Source organism: Carcharodon carcharias, chromosome 29, assembly GCF_017639515.1.
Source record: "Carcharodon carcharias isolate sCarCar2 chromosome 29, sCarCar2.pri, whole genome shotgun sequence".
Lineage (NCBI taxonomy): Eukaryota > Metazoa > Chordata > Chondrichthyes > Lamniformes > Lamnidae > Carcharodon > Carcharodon carcharias.
This window is the reverse complement of record NC_054495.1, coordinates 4,576,740-4,595,288: the sequence shown is the minus strand read 5'-3', so window position 1 is coordinate 4,595,288 and position 18,549 is coordinate 4,576,740. Positions and strand designations below refer to the sequence as shown.

Sequence of the window (18,549 nt, the reverse complement as noted above, 5' to 3'; positions counted from 1 at the left end):
GAGGGCTGTAGGGGCTGGAGGAGGTTACAGAGATAATTATTCTGGTCAGACTGCACCTTTTGTATTGAGACAATTGGACATTGACCTGAAGAGACATCTGGAGATCATGAAAAACGCCACATAGATGCATTGATTTCTTTTATTGAACAAACAGCATACATCTTGGGTTAAATAGGTGAAACTCCAACAACATTCAAGAAGCTCAACACCATCCAGGACAAAGCACCATATCCAGTAACTTCAGTATTCAATCCCTCCTCCACCAATGCACAGTGGTAGCAGTGTGTACCATCCACAAGGTGCACTGCAGCAACTCAACTAGACTCCTTAGACAGCACCTTCCAAACCCACGACCACTACCATAAGACCATAAGACATAGGAGCAGAAATTAGGCCAATCGGCCCATAGAGTCTGCACCGCCGTTCAATCATGGCTGATAAGTTTCTCAACCCCATTCTCCCACCTTCTCCCCGTAAACTTTGAATCCCTTACCAATCAAGAATCTATCTATCTCGGTCTTAATTACACTCACTGACCTGGCCTCCACAGCCTTCTGTGGCAATGAAGGGCAAGGGCAGCAGATAGAAGAGAACACCACCACCCGGAAATTCCCCTCCAAGCCGCTCACCATCCTGACTTGGAAATATATCATCATCCATTCACTGTCGTTGAGTCAAAATCCTGGAACTCCCTTCCTAACAGCACTGTGGGCGTACCTTCACCACGTGGACTGCAACGGTTCAAGAAGGCAACTCACCACCACCTTCACAAGGGCAATTAGGGATGGGCAATAAATGTTGGCCCAGCCAGCGAAGCCCACATCCCTTGAACAAAGAAATGGAAAACAGATGGACATGTTGCAGATTAGCAAACATCAAACTGCAAGAAGCATTGGCTTGAAATGATTAAGTAAATGTTTACAGCCACAATTATTGAGGGTAGCACACAAAAGTCTTTATTTCACCAGATAGTGAAAGGGGTTGTCTTGTTTCCTTACAAAGAAGCAGAGAAATCGTAGTCACATCCTTCTCAAGTAATAACGAACGCCAAGTGATGACAGAGAGATACCATCCCACAGGTAGCAGAGTCACAACCAGGAATCAGCTGGAGCCTCAGGAAACCAAGTCCTGCCAAAAGTCAGGAACCTTCTTCAAAGCATCAGATAGGACCGGAGTCTACATTCAGAGGCAGCCAAGAGAGGAATTCAGATACATGAACGACAAGAACAACTTGTACTCATATAGCACCTTCAATACATGCTAAGGCACTTCACAGGTGCGTTATAAAGTAAGGTTTGACCCCAAACAACATGAGAAGATATTAGGGACAGGTGACCAAAAACTTGGTCAAAGAGGTCGGTTTTATAGGCGAATCATAAAGGAGGTGGGCAAGAGAGAGAGGGAGAGAGAGAGAAATAGCTGGACAGGTTTAGGGAGGGAAATCCAGAGCTTATATCCCAGGCAGCTGAAGGCACAGCCGCCAATGATGAAGCGATGGAAATTGAAGCGATGGAAATCGGGGGATGATCAAGAGACCATAATTGGAAGAGAGGTTGTAGGGGCTGGAGGAGGTTACAGAGATAGGGAGGATTGGAGGTGCTGGAAGAGGCTACAGAGATAGGGAGGGTTGGAAAGGCTGGAGGAGGTTACAGAGATTTTGAGAGGCTGCAGGAGGTTAAAGCGAAAGGAAGGGCTGGAGGGGCCGGAGGAAGTTACAGAGATAGGGAGGGTTGTAGGGGCTGGAGGAGGTTTCAGAGATAGGAAGGGTTGTAACGGCTGGAGAAGGTTACAGAGATAGGGAGGGCTGTAGTGTCTAAAGAAGGTTCCAGAGGTAATTATTCTGGTCAGGCTGCACCTTTTGCATTGAGACAATTGGTTATAGACCTGAAGAGTTTAGAGGGGAGTGGGACTCATTAGGTGTAAGTTCACAAAGGGGCCAGTCTGAACAAGAAAGGGTGAAAGGACTCCTTTCATGTTGTATGATTCTATGACTGAGGTGGCAGTAACTTGTTTCAAAAAAATACCACACTGACCCTTTTTCTTTTTGCACTGATAGTAACAAATTCCCATTGCTATCAGAACTGCGCCTGTGACGCCCGTTACCAATCCGATGATACATCCTATGCCTCCTACAGGAAGAATTGGAAATGATGGTTAATAAATAACAAGACTGATGAAAGCAGTCTTCAAAGCTGAGCATGTGTCAGGAGCCACTATAGACCAGAATTCTTTCCTTCGCAACACAGAAATAGAATCCAGCCTGTTACACAGGAACAGGAGGAGGCCATTCATTCCCCCTCAAGCCTGTTACAAAGGAATAGGATGAGGCCATTCATTCCCCCTCAAGCCTATTACACAGGCTCTGAAGGAGTCCTATTCAGCCCCCTTGAGCTTGTTACACAGACACAGAAGGAGGCCCATTCAGCCCCCTCAAGCCTGTTACACAGGAACAGGAGGAGGCCCATTCAGCCCCATCGTGTCTCTTACACAGGAACAGGAGGAGGCCCATTCAGCCCCCTTGGGTCTGTTACACAGGAACAGGAGGAGGTCAGTCAGCCCATTGTGTCTCTTACACAGGAACAGGAATAGGCCTGGAACAAGGACTTTAAACAAATCCCAGTTAACATGTACTTGTCTATTAATTCGAAGAATAACAGGAGATGTGAGTTCCTACCCTTGCTATTGGTTGGTTCACCGCTGCTGGTCTCTGATGCTGGGCTGCTTGTTATGACACCTGATCGACCAATCAGGGAAAGGGAGGAGGAGTGAAGAGATTATTAAAGCAAAGTCTCGAAATGGATCATCGCAACTCACTTTTGATTTGGTACAGTTCGTGGCCAATCAGAGGCTCAGGCCTCATGAACCTGTCGATCATGTTAGAATGAGAGCAGCTCCCGGCACAGACAAAGACCATTCAGCCCATTGTGCCTCTGCTGGCTCTTTGAAAGAGTTCCCCATTTAGTCCCATTCCAACACCTCCACTCACTGACTCTTTCACTCACAGCCCTGCAAATCTTTCCCCTTCAAGTATTTAACTAATTCCCCCCTTTGGAAAGTTCCCATTGAATCTGCTTCCACCGCCCTTTCAAGCAGCGTATTCCAGATCACAACAACTTGCTGTTTTAAAAAAAATTCTCCTCATCTCCCCCTCTGGCTCTTTCATCAATTCTCTTCAATCTGTGACCCTCTGGTTACTGACCCACCTGCCATTGGAAAGAATTGTTGTCCTGGGTTTAACTTTAAATATGTTGGGCCCGGTTTTGACTTTGGATTTGTCAGCACAATATCCCTCTCTCTCTCTCATTCAGTCGCTCATTCTATTTCTCTTTCATTCCATCTTTCCTGTCTCTCTTCCTCTCTTCTGCTCTCCCTTTCACGTATTCCTTCCCTACTCTCTTTGGCTTCCTTCTTCCACTCTCAGTCTCTTTGTCTCTCTCTTCCCCTCTCTCAAGTTATGGTGTTGATCAATTGCTCTCTGCTCTGTGCCTGCCCACACCCCCTCCGCCCACCCGTCCCCACCCCCTCCACTGACCCATCCCCAACCATCCATCACCCATCCATCCTCACCCCTTTTGCCCCACCCACACACCCACCCATGCCCAGCGCCACCCATCTACAAATCTCCCCCTCAAAATGCCCCTACAGCCTGGCCCCAGTGTAAAACAGACACAGGAGGAGGCCCACTCAGCCCTGTTACACACAAACAGGAGAAGATCATTCAGAAATTGAAGCCTGTAACAAAGAAACAGGAGGAGGCCATTCAGTCCTTCGAGCCTGTTACACGGGATTAGGAGGAGGTAATTCAGCCCCTCGAGCCTATTACACAGGAACAGGAGGAAGCCATTCAGCCCCCTCGGGTCTGTTACACAGGAAAGGAGGAGGTCCATTCAACCCCCCGGTTCCTTCTCCCTTTTACATATTCCTTCCCTACTCTCTTTGGCTTTCTTCACTATCTGTCTCTCTCTCTCTCTCTCTGTCTCACTTCCTACACCTGTTTCTCTCTCTCACTCTCCCTCTTTCTCTCATTCAGTACCCTCGGGTCTCTTACACAGGAACAGGAGGAGGCCATTCAGCCCCTTGGGCCTCTTACATAAAACCTTGGATAGTACCTGTCAATTTCGCATTTTGATTCTTACCTGTGCCATTGGCTGTCATTCTGCTGCTGGAGTCTGTTGTCATTGGCCTGCTCGTTATAACTCCTGATCGGCCAGAAGGAGAAAAGAAGAGACCGTTAAAGCAAAGACTAGAAACTGATCAGCCCAGGATTCATCCTGTCACACTTTCAATTGGATACAGGACGTGTCAAATCACAGCCTCTGGGCTTCTCTATCTGTTAGCTGTGTTAGAATCAGAGAATCTTGCAGCGCAGAGGAGACCATTGTGCCCATCATTCCTGTGCTGGCTCCTTGAAAGGGCTATCCTATTAGTCCCACTGCCGCACTGCCCCCACACAGCGCTACTCTGTCCCCATTGATCTGCTAATTATTCCCCTTCAAGTCCTTAACCAATTCTCCCTTTTGAAAGTTCCCATTGAATCTGCTTCCACTGCCCTTTCAGGCAGCGCCTTCCAGATCACAACAACTAGCTGTGTAAAAAAAATTATCCTCATCTCCCCCTCTGGTTCTTTTGCTGATTCTCTTCAATCTGTGTCCCTTTGTTACCAACCCTCCTGCCACTGGAAAGAGATGTTGTGCTGGGTCTAACTTCAAATATGTGAAAGCATGTTTCTGATTTCTACATTTGGATCTGTCAGTGCAGTAGCCCTTACTCTCTCTTTCTGCCTTTCATTATTTCTCTCTTCTTTCATTCTTCCTTTCCTGTCTCTCTGTCTTTCTTTGTTCTCCCTTTCATGCTTCCCTTCTCTTCCCTTCTCCCTTTTCTTCTTCCTCTCTCACGTTATGGTGTTGAACAATTGCCCTGTGCCTCCCCACTCCCCTCCCTGCCCATTCCCCACCTCCCCCAAAGCCCGTTACCTGGCTCCAGTGTGGAGGTGCCACTCCCGGGGTCACCATTGCAGAGGTTCCCTGTGCAACACGTGGGAAGCTGGGTAAACTGGATACGGAAAGGCCTCAAGATGTCAAGCGATCGACAGACCTGCTTGGAGACGCAGCCCTTAGCGATGAAATTATTCAAGCTTAATGCTAGAAACAGACAGGATAACAGGGTGAATAGTGAGGGGATTGTGCATCAATCACTGCTGTTTATAATGGGCGAGTTCATGAGAGGGACAACTGGCCAGTTAAAAATGATGGGGCAGTGTAATGGGACAGCCCAGTGACAGTGTTTCACTGGTTCATATACCTGTGGATCACCCTTGCTTCAGCAGGAGAACAACACCAACAGTAAATTATATTCATTTAGCACCTTTAACCTAATGAAATATCTCAAGATGCTTCACAGGAGCTTTATACCATACAACAAAATATGACACTGGGCCACATAAGGTGATTTTATGTCAGAGCATCTTAATAAAGGAGAGAGAGAGAGAGAGCGGGTTGGAAAGGATTAGTGGAGGGGATTTCAGAGCATAGGGCCCAGGCAGCTGATGGCACAGCCACCAATGGTGGAGGCATGGAAATTGGGGCATGCTCTGTAGGTCTGAATTGGAGGAGCACAGGCATTTTGGAGGGTTCTGGGTCTGGAGGAGATTACGAAAATTGAAGGTGGGGGGTGGGGGGGGCGGGGGGCGGGGTGGCAGGTGGTGGTGGTGCAGGGACAGTAAAACAAGACCATGGAGGGATTTGAAAACAAGGATGAGAATTTTAAAGTTAATATGTTGCTTGACCAGGAGCCAACATGGGTCAGCGAGCAGAGGGTTGATAGGGGATTGGGACTTGGTGCAAGTTAAAACCAGGGGGTAGCAGAGTTTTATGAAGATTATTGGAGGCCAGCCAGGAGAGCGCTGGTATAGTTCAGCCTAGTGGCAATGAAGGCATGGATGAGGGGTACAGCAGCAAGTGAGCTGAGACAGGGGTGAAGAGGAGATGGGGCAAAGAGACACTTCAAAGATTGTCTGCTTTAGTGGCGCTGGTTGAGGGATTAAGATTGGCTCCAGGACGCCAGAGAGAATTCCCATTCTGTTCATCAGAAAAGCGACTGTCGAATCTTTAACATTCACAGTCTTCAGGAGAAGGTCTCCCCTGAAAGCTGGCACCTCTGACAGTGCAGCATGCCCTCAGTGAGGGCACTGTAGAGTCAGGGTTGAGGATCCCTCTCAGCAACAAAACGTGGAGGAGGAGGGGGCAACGATATTCATTAAGAGTGTCACAAAGCCGGCAGAAGATTGAACGTACATAAGGCCTCCTGGCCTGAGGCAGTAATGCAGCGAGTCTCTGCTCCAACACATTTCACTGTCTGCTCAGAGTCCCTGCAGGAATGGGACGAGATGTTAAAACACCCTTGGCATTTCAGTCCATTCTGGGTGCTGTTCGCAGGCTCTGAAATTCAAACCACAACAGGAACTTGTTTACAGATCACAAACAAAGCTGAGCCCAGTATTGATAAATTGGTCGACGGTTTTCAACGGAAACATGCTTTGAATTGTGTAACAGGACCTGTGGTTGTGTTGCATGGCAAAGGGAGGAGGCCAATCAGACTCTCGAGACTGCTCCACAGTTCACATACATCATTCTTGGTCAGTATCATAGATACCAAACATAACTCGAGGTGCAGTCAGCACCTTGATCTCCAATTCTTTCAGAGTCCATTAATCTAGATTCCTTCACCAAAGAGAACAGTGCAGACTGGGCATTACTCCGTGTCTAACCCCGTGCTGTACCTGTCCTGGGAGTGTTTGATAGGGACAGTATAGAGGGAGCTTTACTCTGTATCTAACCCCGTGCTGTACCTGTCCTGGGAATGTTTAATGGTGACAGTGTAGAGAGAGCTTTACTCTGTATCTAACCCCATGCTGTACCTGTCCTGGGAGCGTTTGATGGGGGCAGTATAGAGGGAGCTTTACTCTGTATCTAACCCCGTGCTGTACCTGTCCTGGGAGTGTTTGATGGTGACAGTGCAGAGGGAGCTTTACTCTGTATCTAACCCTGTGCTGTACCTGTCCTGGGAGTGTTTGATGGGGACAGTGTAGAGGGAGCTTTACTCTGTATCTAACCCCGTGCTGTACCTGTCCTGGGAGTGTTTGATGAGGACAGTGTAGAGGGAGCTTTACTCTATATCTAACCCCATGCTGTACCTGTCCTGGGAGTGTTTGATGGGGACGGTGTAGAGGGAGCTTTACTCTGTATCTAACCCCGTGCTGTACCTGTCCAGGGAGTGTTTGATGGGGACAGTGTAGAGAGAGCTTTACTCTGTATCTAACGCCGTGCTGTACCTGTCCTGGGTGTGTTTGATGGGGACAGTGTAGAGGAAGCTTTACTCTGTATCTAACCCCGTGCTGTACCTGTCCTGGGAGTGTTTGATGGGGACAGTGTAGAGGAAGCTTTACTCTGTATCTGACCCCGTGCTGGACCTGTCCTGGGAGTGTTTGATGGGGACAGTGTAGAGGGAGCTTTACTCTGTATCTAACCCCGTGCTGTACCTGTCCAGGGAGTGTTTGATGGGTCACTATAGAGGGAGCTTTACTCTGTATCTCACCTGTGCTGTACCTGTCCTGGGAGTGTTTGATGGGGACGGTGTAGAGGGAGCTTTACTCTGTATCTAACCCCGTGCTGTACCTGTCCTGGGAGTGTTTGATGGTGACAGTGTAGAGGGAGCTTTACTCTGTATCTAACCCCGTGTTGTCCCTGTCCTGGGAGTGTTTGATGGGGACAGTGTAGAGGGAGCTTTACTCTGTATCTAACCCCGTGTTGTCCCTGTCCTGGGAGTGTTTGATGGGGACAGTGTAGAGGGAGCTTTACTCTGTATCTAACCCCGTGCTGTCCCTGTCCTGGGAATATTTGATGGGGGCAGTGTAGAGGGAGCTTTACTCTGTATCGAACACCGTGCTGTACCTGTCCTGGGAGTGTTTGATGGTGACAGCGTAGAGGGAGATTTACTCTGTATCTAACCCCGTGCTGTACCTGCCCTGGAAGTGTTTGATGGGGACAGTGTAGAGGGAGCTTTACTCTGTATCTAACCCTGTGATGTACCTGTCCTGGGAGTGTTTGATGGGACAGTGTAGAGGGAGATTTACTCTGTATCTAACCCCAAGCTGTACCTGTCCTGGGAGTGTTTGATGGGGACAGTGTAGAGGGAGCTTTACTCTGTATCTAACCCCTTGCTGTACCTGTCCTGGGAGTGTTTGGTGAGGACAGTGTAGAGGGAGCATTACTCTGTATCTAACCCCGTGCTGTACCTGTCTTGGGAATGTTTGATGGGGACAGTGTGAAGGGAGCTTGGCAGTGTCAGTTTAATTCAGTCATCACATAATTCAATGGGACAGCCTCATTCTCAATTGAATCTATCGGATCTGAATTGGATGACGAAGCACTGGAACCTTACCTGCAAATATTTGATTATTACAGAGATCGGAGTGACAGCAGCTGCTGCTCTGTGAGAAAACCACAACTCCAGTGTTAAAAGCTATGGGATCAGAGCACTGGCCACAGGAATTTCTAATCCTCTTGTTAGTCACTCCACCTGAAAACAAGCAAAGTTATAAGTAGGATTTCATACATCCTGCTCATTGCTGCAGGAAAGAAAGAGAAAAAGAGGCTGAGGGAAAAACAAGCAGAGAGAGAGAAAGTGCAAAAGGGAGAAGGAAAGAAAGGGAGAGAAAATGTGGAAAAGAGGGAGCATAAGAGTGAAAGAGAGAGAGAAAGAGAGAAAAAGGAAGAAGGAGAGAAAAGAAGAAAAGAGACAAAGACAGAGATGTTATGATCACATAGAGATTCATAACTTTTAAAAATAAATTTGAACTTCCAGCTAATGGCTGAACGGAGGACACAGCAAAATTTCACATTTTAAGACATCTCACATAACAAATCGAATAAATAACTGTTGGTGAAACACTTTTTGTAGGAAACTTATACATTAAAATACAGAATAGAACTTTCTGTCCTCAAAGCCCATTTCCATGGCAATGTGAATCACATGAGCCTTGTATCCAGGCAGAAATGTTAATTAGCTATTCTTGAGAGCCCAACTCTCTTTCATCTTGGAATTATATGGAGAAAACAGTTTAGAACGCAACATTCTGAACATTTTTCTGGGACTTTGGAGACTCACAGTCTATCTACTATTAGCACTCAGGAATTGTCTACAAACACAACCACCTTGCACCCTCTTCCCAGTAAAGCAAACTGGGCCGCTTTTAATCTCTAACCAACAAACTGCCCAGGATTACTGACTGGCAGATTTCAGAACAGGTCACATGACTACCTTCATTTTTACCTTAAGTTAAAGACACAGCCCCATAACTTAACAATCCTATAAATTTCATGATCATAACAGAGAGAGAAAATAGAAAAGAGAGAAAGAAAGGGAAAGTGAGTGAGGGCATAAGAAAGAGAGAGAGAAAGCAAGTGTAAAAGATAGAGAGAAAGAGTAAGTGATAAAGGAAGAAGGGAGAGTAGCCGCAAAGAGAGAGGAAGAATGAAAGAGTAAGAGAGAAAGAAAAAACGGAGAGAGAAAGGAAGGAACAGATGGAAGAAAGAGGAAGGGAGAGAGAAAGAAAGAGAGAGAAAAGGAAGGAAGGAATGAGACAGAGCGATAAAAAATATTGGAGAAAACAGGAGAGGAACTGTTACTGTAAATTTCTGTGGTTGAAGTGGTGCTGCAGGTTGTGGTTCCTGATGGACACTTAATTTCTCGCAGCATACAGGAACCAGAAGATGCCACACATTGGTTACAGGTGAGAGGTCGCACTGAGGGGAGAAAAACAATGAACCAGAATGAGTCAAATTAACAATCCTCAGCTCAAGTCAGTAACTCAGCATAATCCCTCCTGCCCCACCACCACCAGTTCACATGTAGATAACATTATAGCTCTCACTTGCTGAAACTCCACTTGATGCAGCTATGCGGGAGGGTCCTACAGCAAACAGGGAGAGGCCATTCAGCTACTGTTACAGCAATCAAGTTAGTCACCCACTCTATCCCTCTAACCCTACAAGTTTATTTCCCCCAAGACCTCAGCCAATTTCCTTATGAAATCACTGATTGCCTCCACTTCCACCTCCTTCAGAGGCAGCGAGTTCTAGTTCATTACCACATGATGTGTAAATAAGTTTGCCTGCACATCTGCCCTGCAACTCTTGCCAAAACCTTAAATCTTGTACCCCTAGTCCTTATACCTCCAACTAATTTGTTTACCTTATTTAAACCTGGCATTATCTTGTCCACCTCTATCAGATCTCCCCTCAATCTCCTTTGGTCCAAGAAATTCCTCAGGGTAGTGTCCTCAGACCAACCACCTTCAGCTGCTTCATCAATGACCTTCCTTCCATCATAAGGTCAGAACTGGGGATACTCGCTGATGATTGCACAATGTTCAGTGCCATTTGTGACTCCTCAGATACTGAAGCAGTCCATGTCTAAATGCAGCAGGACCTGGACAATATCCAGGCTTGTGCTGACAAGTGGCAAGTAACATTCACACCATGCAAGTGTCAGTCAATGACCATCTCCAACAAGAGTGAATCTAACCATTGCCCCTTGATATTCAATGACATTACCATCACTGAATCCCCCACTATCAACATCCTGGGTGTTACCATTGACCAGAAACTGAACTGGACTAGTCATATAAACATTGTTGCTACAAGAGCAGGTCAGAGTCTAAGAATCCTGCAATGATTAACCCACCTCCTGACTCCCCAAAGCCTGTCCACCATCTACAAGGCACAAGTCTGGATAAGTGCAGCTCCAACAACACTCAGGAAGCTTGAAACAATCCAGGACAAAGCAGCCCTCTTGATTGGCATCCCATCCATAAACATTCACTTCCTCCACCACTGCACAGTGGCAGCAGTGTGTACCATCTACAAGATGCACTGCAGGAATTCACCAAGGCTCCTTAGACAGCACCTTCCAAACCTACAATCACTACTACCATCCAAGCCACTCACCATCCTGACTCTCCCCCCATTTTAAATAATATGCTGCATTTCTGTCCCTTTCTTCCCCATGTGTGTTTATCCCTTTATGTAGCTCGACATTGGCTGTGTGCTCCTCTAGTATGTCCTCAGACATTTTTTCTACATTATATGAATGCAATTTTTTATTGTAGCCACATTACCAAGGTTGTTATACCAACTAGGGAGGAGGCATATGTACAACAGCTGAGGGAGCTCCCACTGCCATGTGTGCCCTCTCCAGCTGCGAACTTGCTCCTTGGTGCAAATGTCAAAATTCCTCGGGTTCTAATAACAGGGAGTTTTCCCGTCCACCGTGTTCCTCTGCTGGATGGACCTGAATCCCAACAGCTCCATAAATGAGGTTGTAAAATGGGAGGAGGCCACAAAAGCAGGGAACTTACTCTGAACCTTTATGAAGTTCTGCTTAGACCACAACTAGAGACTTGAATCCCGTCCTGGTCACCACACTTTCTGAAGGATGTGAGGCTCCTTGAGAGGGTGTGAATTTACCAAAATGGTTCCAGGGATGAGTTATTTTAGCTAGGAGGTTCAGTTGGAGGAGCTGGGGTTGTGTTTTTTATTCTTTCACAGGATGTGGGCTTCACTGGCTGGGTCAACACATTTATTGCCCATCCCTAGTTGCCCTTGAGAAGGTGATGGTGAGCTGCCTATTTGAACCGCTGCAGTCCATATGGTGTAGGTACACCCACAGTGCTGTTAGGGAGGAATTCCAGGATTTTGACCCAGCGACAGTGAAGGAAAGGCAACATAGTTCCAACTCAGGATGGTGAGTGGCTTGGAGGTGAAATTCCAGGTGGTGGCATTACCATTTATCTGCTGCACTTGTCCTTCTAGGTGGTAGTGGTCATGGGTTTGGAAGATGCTGTCTAAGGAGCCTTGGTGAGTTCCTGCAGTGCATCTTGTAAATGGTGTACACACTGCTGCTACTGTGCATCAGTGATGGATAGAGCGATTGTTTGTGGATGTGGTGCCAATCAAGTGGGCTACTTTGTCCTGGATGGTGTCCAGCTTCTTCAGTGTTGTAGGAGCTGCTCTCATCCAGGCAAGTTGGGAGTATTCCATCACATTCCTGACTTGTGCCTTGTAGATGATGGACAGGCTTTGAGGAGTCAGGAGGTGAGTTACTCATCGCACAATTCTGCGCCTCTGACCTGTTCTTGTAGTCACAGTATTTATATGGCTGGTCCAGTTCAGTTCCTGGCCAATGGTAACCCCCAGGATGTTGATAGTGGGGGATCCAGTGATGGTAATGCCATTGGACATCAAGGGACGATGGTTGGATTCTCTCTTGTTGGAGATGGTCATTGCCTGACACTTGTGTGGCAGGAATGCTACTTGCCACTTGTCAGCTCAAGCCTAGATATTGTTCAGGTCTTGCTGCATTTGGACATGGACTGCTTCAGTATCTGAGGAGTTGCGAATAGTGCTGAACATTGTGCAATTGAGTGAACATCCTCACTTCTGACCTTATGACGGGAGGAAGGCCTTTGATGAAGCAGCCGAAGATGGTTGGGCCTAGGACGCTTGAGGGGCCGAATGGCCTACTCCTGCTCCTATTTGTTATATCAGAAGGCAATTTCAACAAAGTTAGAGGAAACAGAGCTGGGAGGAGGCTTGTGTGAAGCATAAACGCAGCAAGGAACAGTTGGGCCGAATGGCAGGTTCCTGTGCAGTAAACTTCAAAGCCGTGCATTTCCATAGCCCCTTTCATGACCCCAGGGCGCTCCGGAGCACTCCACAAGCCAGAAAGCAGTTTTGAGGTGAACTTCACTGCTGCACTTCCAGAGCAAGGTGGTAAAGGCCTGATAATGCGTGGCGTTGTTCCCAGGAGTGAGTTCAAAATGCGTAGGTGCCAAGACACCAGAGGACAAATTCCCTATTCTTCTCCTGTGTCATGTATTGCCACAGGACTATTGCTAAAATATAATCACACCTGATTAAAAGTAAAGTTTATAAAATTAAGTCAAGCATACCTTTGGCCAGCACCATGCAGAAGATAGTGACTGAGAAGAATGTTTTACACTTTCCCAAACACATAATGGTTACAGATCAATGTTCATCAGTGCTTCAGTCAACTTCCGCTATAGGAAACAACGCCCTCAAACTAGCTAGAAAATGATGATGCATTATACTTCCTTGTGATCGTCTACTTCAGCCATCCAGCCTCATTAACCCATTGGAGTCAAAATCCTGGAGCTCCCTCCCTAACAGTACCGTGGGTGTACCTACACCACCTGGACTGCAGCAGTTTAAGAAGGCTGCTCAACACCACCTTCTCAAGGGGCAAATGGGGATGGGCGGTAAATGCTGGCCCTGCCAGCGAAGCCCACATCCCGTGAATGAACATTATTTAAAAATTAGGCCAGTATTCGCACTGGCCTTTTCAGTAACTTATTAGAAAAAGTAACAAATGATAGGGAGGAATCAATAGATCACACCACGTAAAGCCTACTATCATGCCTAAACACCCGCTTCATGAAACCACAGATCTCTATCACACGTGTCCGCTCCCCACAGAGCCCTGTGTTTTCACTCGACAGAGAAGTGTGGGTACAATGTGTTCACTGATCTGGGTAGTGTGAGTGCCGTGTTCACTGAACGGGGGAGTGTGAGTGCCGTGTGTTCACTGAACGGGGGGAGTGTGAGTGCCGTGTGTTCACTGAACGGGCAGTGAGTGCCGTGTGTTCACTGAACGGGGCAGTGTGAGTGCTGTGTGTACACTGAACGGGGGAGTGTGAGTGCCGTGTGCTCACTGAACGGGCAGTGAGTGCCGTGTGTACACTGAACGGGGGAGTGTGAGTGCTGTGTATTCACTGAACGGGGGAGTGAAAGTGCCATGTGTTCACTGAACGGGGGAGTGTGAGTGCCGTGTGTTCACTGAATGGGGGAATGAGTGAGAACGCAGTTCTGTTGTAGGGTCATGAGGACTCGAAACGTCAACTTTGTTCTTCTCCGCCGATGCTGCCGGACCTGCTGAGTTTTTTCAGGTATTTCTATTTTTGTTACAGAGATCTAGGGCTCTGCTCTGGAGACCCAATTTCCAATCCTACCACCGTAGATTGAAATCTCAAATTAGAAGTCTAATGATAACCATGAAACCATTGTCATTTTTCATAAGAAGCCATCTGGTTCATTCATGTCATTCAGAGAAGTGTTAGATCCTGTTATACACACTTGTGTGTGGTGACCAATTTTATCATATTGATAGAGTTGAATAGCAGACACTTCATAGGTGGAAAACTCAAGTTTAGTTACAAAGGTACTCAGCAGCAACTAAACATGTGCTTTCACTTCAAACTCTATCTCGACACTACTCTACTGCTAACCACTGACTACAGACTACTAACTACAGAGATAGCCCGTGCTACTCTGCTATTGGATATTATATTATGTGATATTCCTTAATACCATTCTTCTTAAAGGTATATTACACCAGATAAATCCATAATCACCACATGAAGGGAATCTGCCATCCTCACCTGGTCTGGCCTCTATGTGACTCCAGATCCACAGCAATAAGGTTGACTCTTGAATGCCCTTTGAAATGGTCCAGCAAGCCACTTGTGTCAAACCATTAAGAAAGAATGAAACTGGTCAGACCACCCAGCATCAAAATAGGCACCAGAAATGACAACAGCAAACCCATCCCTGTCAAACCTGCTAATATCTGGGGGCTTGTGCCAAAATTGGGAGAGCTGTTTCACAGACTAGACAAGCGACAACCTGACATAGTCGTTCTCATGGAATCATACTATACAGATCATGTCCCAGACACCACCATCACCATCCCTGGCTATGTCCAGTCCCACCAGCAGGACAGACCAAGTGGGGTGGTGGCACTGTGGTATACAATCAGGAGGGAGTTGCCCTGGGAGTCTTTAACATCGATTGCAAACCCCATGAAGTCTCATGGCATCAGGTCAAACATGGGCAAGGAAACCTCCTGCTGATGACCATGTACTGCCCTCCCTCAGCTGATGAATCAGTACTCCTCCATGTTGAACACTACATGAAGGAAGCACTGAGAGTGGCAAGGGCACTGAATGCACTCTGGGTGGGGAACTTCAATACCTGTCACGAAGAGTAGCTCTGTAGCACCACTACAGACCAAGCTGATTAAGTCCTAAAGGACATAACTGTTAGACTGGGTCTGCAGCAGGTGGTGAGGGAACCAATAAGAGTGAAGAACATACTTGACCTCATCCTCACCAACCTGTCTGCTGCAGATGTATCTGTCCATGACAGTATTGGCAGGAGTGACCACCACACAGTTGTTGTGGAGATAAAATCCCGCCTTCACATTGAGGATACTCTCCATCATGTTGTGTGGCACTATGAACAGATCTAGCAACTCAAGACTGTGCATCCATGAGATGCTGTGGGCCATCAGCAGCAGCAGAATTGTACTCGAACACAATTGGTAACTTCATGGCCTGGCATATCCCCCACTCTACCATTACCATCAAGCCAGGGGATCAACCCTGGTTCAATGTAGAGTGCAGGAGGGCATGCCAGGAGCAGCACCAGGCATACCTAAAAATGAGGTGTCAACCAGTAAAGTTATAACACAGGACTACTTGCATACTAAACACCAGAAGAAGCAGGTGCTAGACAGAGCTAAGTGATCCTACAACCAATGGATCAGATCTAAGCTCTGCAGTTCTGCCACATACAATTGTGAACATTGATGGACAATTAAACAACTCACTGGAGCAGGAATCTCCACAAATATCCCCATCCTCAATGATGGGGGAGCCCAGAGCATCAGTGCAAAAGATAAGGCTGAAGCATTTGCTACAACCTTCAGCCAGACGTGCTGAGTGGATGATCCATCTCGGCCACTTCCGCCAGTCTTCAGCCAATTCCATTCAATCCACATGATATCAAGAAGCAGATGAAGGCACTCGATACTGCAAAGGCTATGGACCCTGAAATTATTCCGGCGATAGCACTGAAGACTTGTGCTCCAGAGCTTGCCATGCCCCTAGCCAAGCTGTTCCAGTACAGCTACAACACTGGCATCTACCCAGCTATGTGGAAAATTGCCCAGGTATGTCCTGTACACAAAAAGCAGGACAAATCCAACCTAGCAAATTACCACCCCATCAGTCTTCTCTCCATCATCAGTTAAGTGATGGAAGGGGTCATCAACAGAGCTATCAAGCGGCACTTGCTCAGCAATAACCTGCTCACTGATGCTCAGTTTGGTGTCTGCCAGGGTCACTCAGTCTCTGACCTTATAACAGCCTTCATTCAAACATGGACAAAAGAGCTGAACTCCAGAGGTGAGGTGAGAGTGACTGCCTTTGACATCAAGGCCGCATTTGACCAGTTGTGGCTTCATGGAGCACTAGCAAAACTGGAATCAATGGGAATCAGCAGGGAAACGCTGTTGGTTGAGGTCATGCCTAGCACAAAGGAAGATGGTTGTGGTTGTTGGAGGTAAATCAGTTCAGTTCCAGGGCACCATTGCAGGAGTTCCTCAGGGTAGTGTCCTCGGCCCAACCATCTTCAGCTGATTTACCTCCAACAACCACAACCATCTTCCTTTGTGCTAGGCATGACCTCAACCAACAGAGTTTCCCCCCTGATTCCCATTGATTCCAGTTTGCTAGTGCTCCATCAATGACCTTCCTTCCAGCATAAGGTCAGAAGTGGTGATGTTCACTGATGATTGCACAATGTTCAGCACCATTCGCGCCTCCTCAGGTACTGAAGCAGTCCATATCCAAATGCAGCAAGACCTGGACAATATCCAGGCTTGAGCTGACAAGTGGCAAAGAACATTCGTGCCACACAAGTGCCAGGCAATGACCATCTACAACAAAAGAGAATCTATTCATCACCCCTTGATGTTCAATGGCATTACCATTGCTGCAGCTCCCACTATCAAGATCCTGATGGTTACCATTGACCAGAAACTCAACTGGACCAGCCATATAAATACTGTGGCTACAAGAGCAGATCAGAGGCTGGGAATACTATGGGGAGTAACTCACCTCCTGACTACCCAAAGCCTGTCCACCATCTACAAGGGCAGGCTAGGAGGAATACTCCTCACTTGCCTGGATGATTGCAGCTCCAATAACACTCAAGAAGTTTGATGCCATTAGGACAATGCAGCCCACTTGATTGGTCCCGCGTCCACCACCTTAATCATTCACTCCCTCCACCACCGACACACAGTGGTACCATCTACAAGATCATGAATGGGGTGAATGCTGACAATGCCACTCTTCAACCTCTCCAACAAACCTGAACACTTAGAACCTTCCATTTAAATTACATCCTCCCATGTTAGACACTACATTGAATTATTTACAGTGCAGAAATAGGCCATTCACCCCAATTGCTCTGTGCCAGTGCTCATGCTCCACCTGAGCACCACCACCCCCCCCCCCCACTCCACACCCTCCTTATCCCACCCCATCACCATATCCTTCTGTTCTTTCTTCCCTCATGTGTTTATCCAGCTTCCCTCTTGAATGTACTGATACTATTCACCTCAACCACTCCCTATGGTAGCAAGTTCCACATTCTCACCTTTCCCTTGCTAAAGAAATTTCTCCTGAATTCCCCATTGGATTTATCAGTGACTATCTTATATTGATGGGTTCTAGTTCTGTTCTAGTCCTAGTTCTGTTCTAGTGAAAACATTAATTTGTGTATTTTAACAGCAGTTACTTTAACACATAAGTGTTGTGATATGACAGGTGGTATTTTCCAGGCTGACCAACTTCCAAAGGGACACTTGGCCAAGCTATCACAGCGATTTTGCAATTTGTATTTATTATGAGAAGGTATGTGCACTGAAGCCAGGCATAAAGATTCCACAACCACCTTTGGAGACTTTAAAGATTAAATTAAAACATTAATTAACAAAAGGAACAAAAAACTTAAACACACAATATTACAGTAACACAGTTACATTTATTCTTACATTTCTCAAAAGATCGCTACTTAGCTAGACTCCCAAATAAACACCCTATTCAGATAACAGTCCAAGTAGATTCTTAATCTATAAAACATCCATTAATATTACCATATGCACTCACTGTTGCTATCAGCGAAGTATTTCACAGCTTCTCTCCCCCTCTCACTCGACACTGTAACTCCAAAGCTCTTAACAAAACCTTGCTCTCTGGAACAAGCAAATACTTCTCTGGGGTGACTAGATGCTGCTTGTTCACACGTCTGTTTTATACAGTCCATTGGTCAAGATCTCACAGGGCCACTCCCCATACAGCTTTCCAGGTTTCTTTAAATATGTTCCCCCCCCCCCCCCCCACCCTTTTGATCTGTAAATCCCATTGTTTCACCCTTTCTTTGGAAGTTACTCTTCCCAGAATATCAAAATCTTCTATGTTGGCATTATGGCTAGCACTTTTGGGAAAAATAAACTTAAGAGATTTGCCTTATTTATTTGCCGGCTGTAAACTCCCTATCATGTCTGTTTGAAATTCAAACAACCTCTCAACTTATCTACAAAAGCAAATTCCATTCCATCTTTTGA

General features: G+C 46.6%; 1 protein-coding gene across 2 annotated transcripts in view; it reads right to left on the bottom strand.

The window, feature by feature from the left end:
• Nucleotides 1-125: 125 nt before the first annotated feature.
• The window catches only part of LOC121271057 (urokinase plasminogen activator surface receptor-like), a 37,457-nt gene continuing 19,033 nt past the window's right edge, over nucleotides 126-18,549 (bottom strand). The window contains exons 5-12 of one of the 2 annotated variants that reach the window (XM_041176762.1): nucleotides 9,687-9,803; nucleotides 8,440-8,577; nucleotides 6,294-6,437; nucleotides 4,974-5,141; nucleotides 4,137-4,199; nucleotides 2,675-2,734; nucleotides 2,034-2,129; nucleotides 126-1,176 (exon numbers count right to left, since the gene is read on the bottom strand). In XM_041176762.1, coding sequence (XP_041032696.1) covers nucleotides 1,160-1,176; nucleotides 2,034-2,129; nucleotides 2,675-2,734; nucleotides 4,137-4,199; nucleotides 4,974-5,141; nucleotides 6,294-6,437; nucleotides 8,440-8,577; nucleotides 9,687-9,803 — 803 coding nt within the window. In that variant the 3' untranslated portion in view covers nucleotides 126-1,159. The remainder of the gene's footprint in view (nucleotides 1,177-2,033; nucleotides 2,130-2,674; nucleotides 2,735-4,136; nucleotides 4,200-4,973; nucleotides 5,142-6,293; nucleotides 6,438-8,439; nucleotides 8,578-9,686; nucleotides 9,804-18,549) is intronic. The other variant, XM_041176763.1, reaches the window with a different exon arrangement.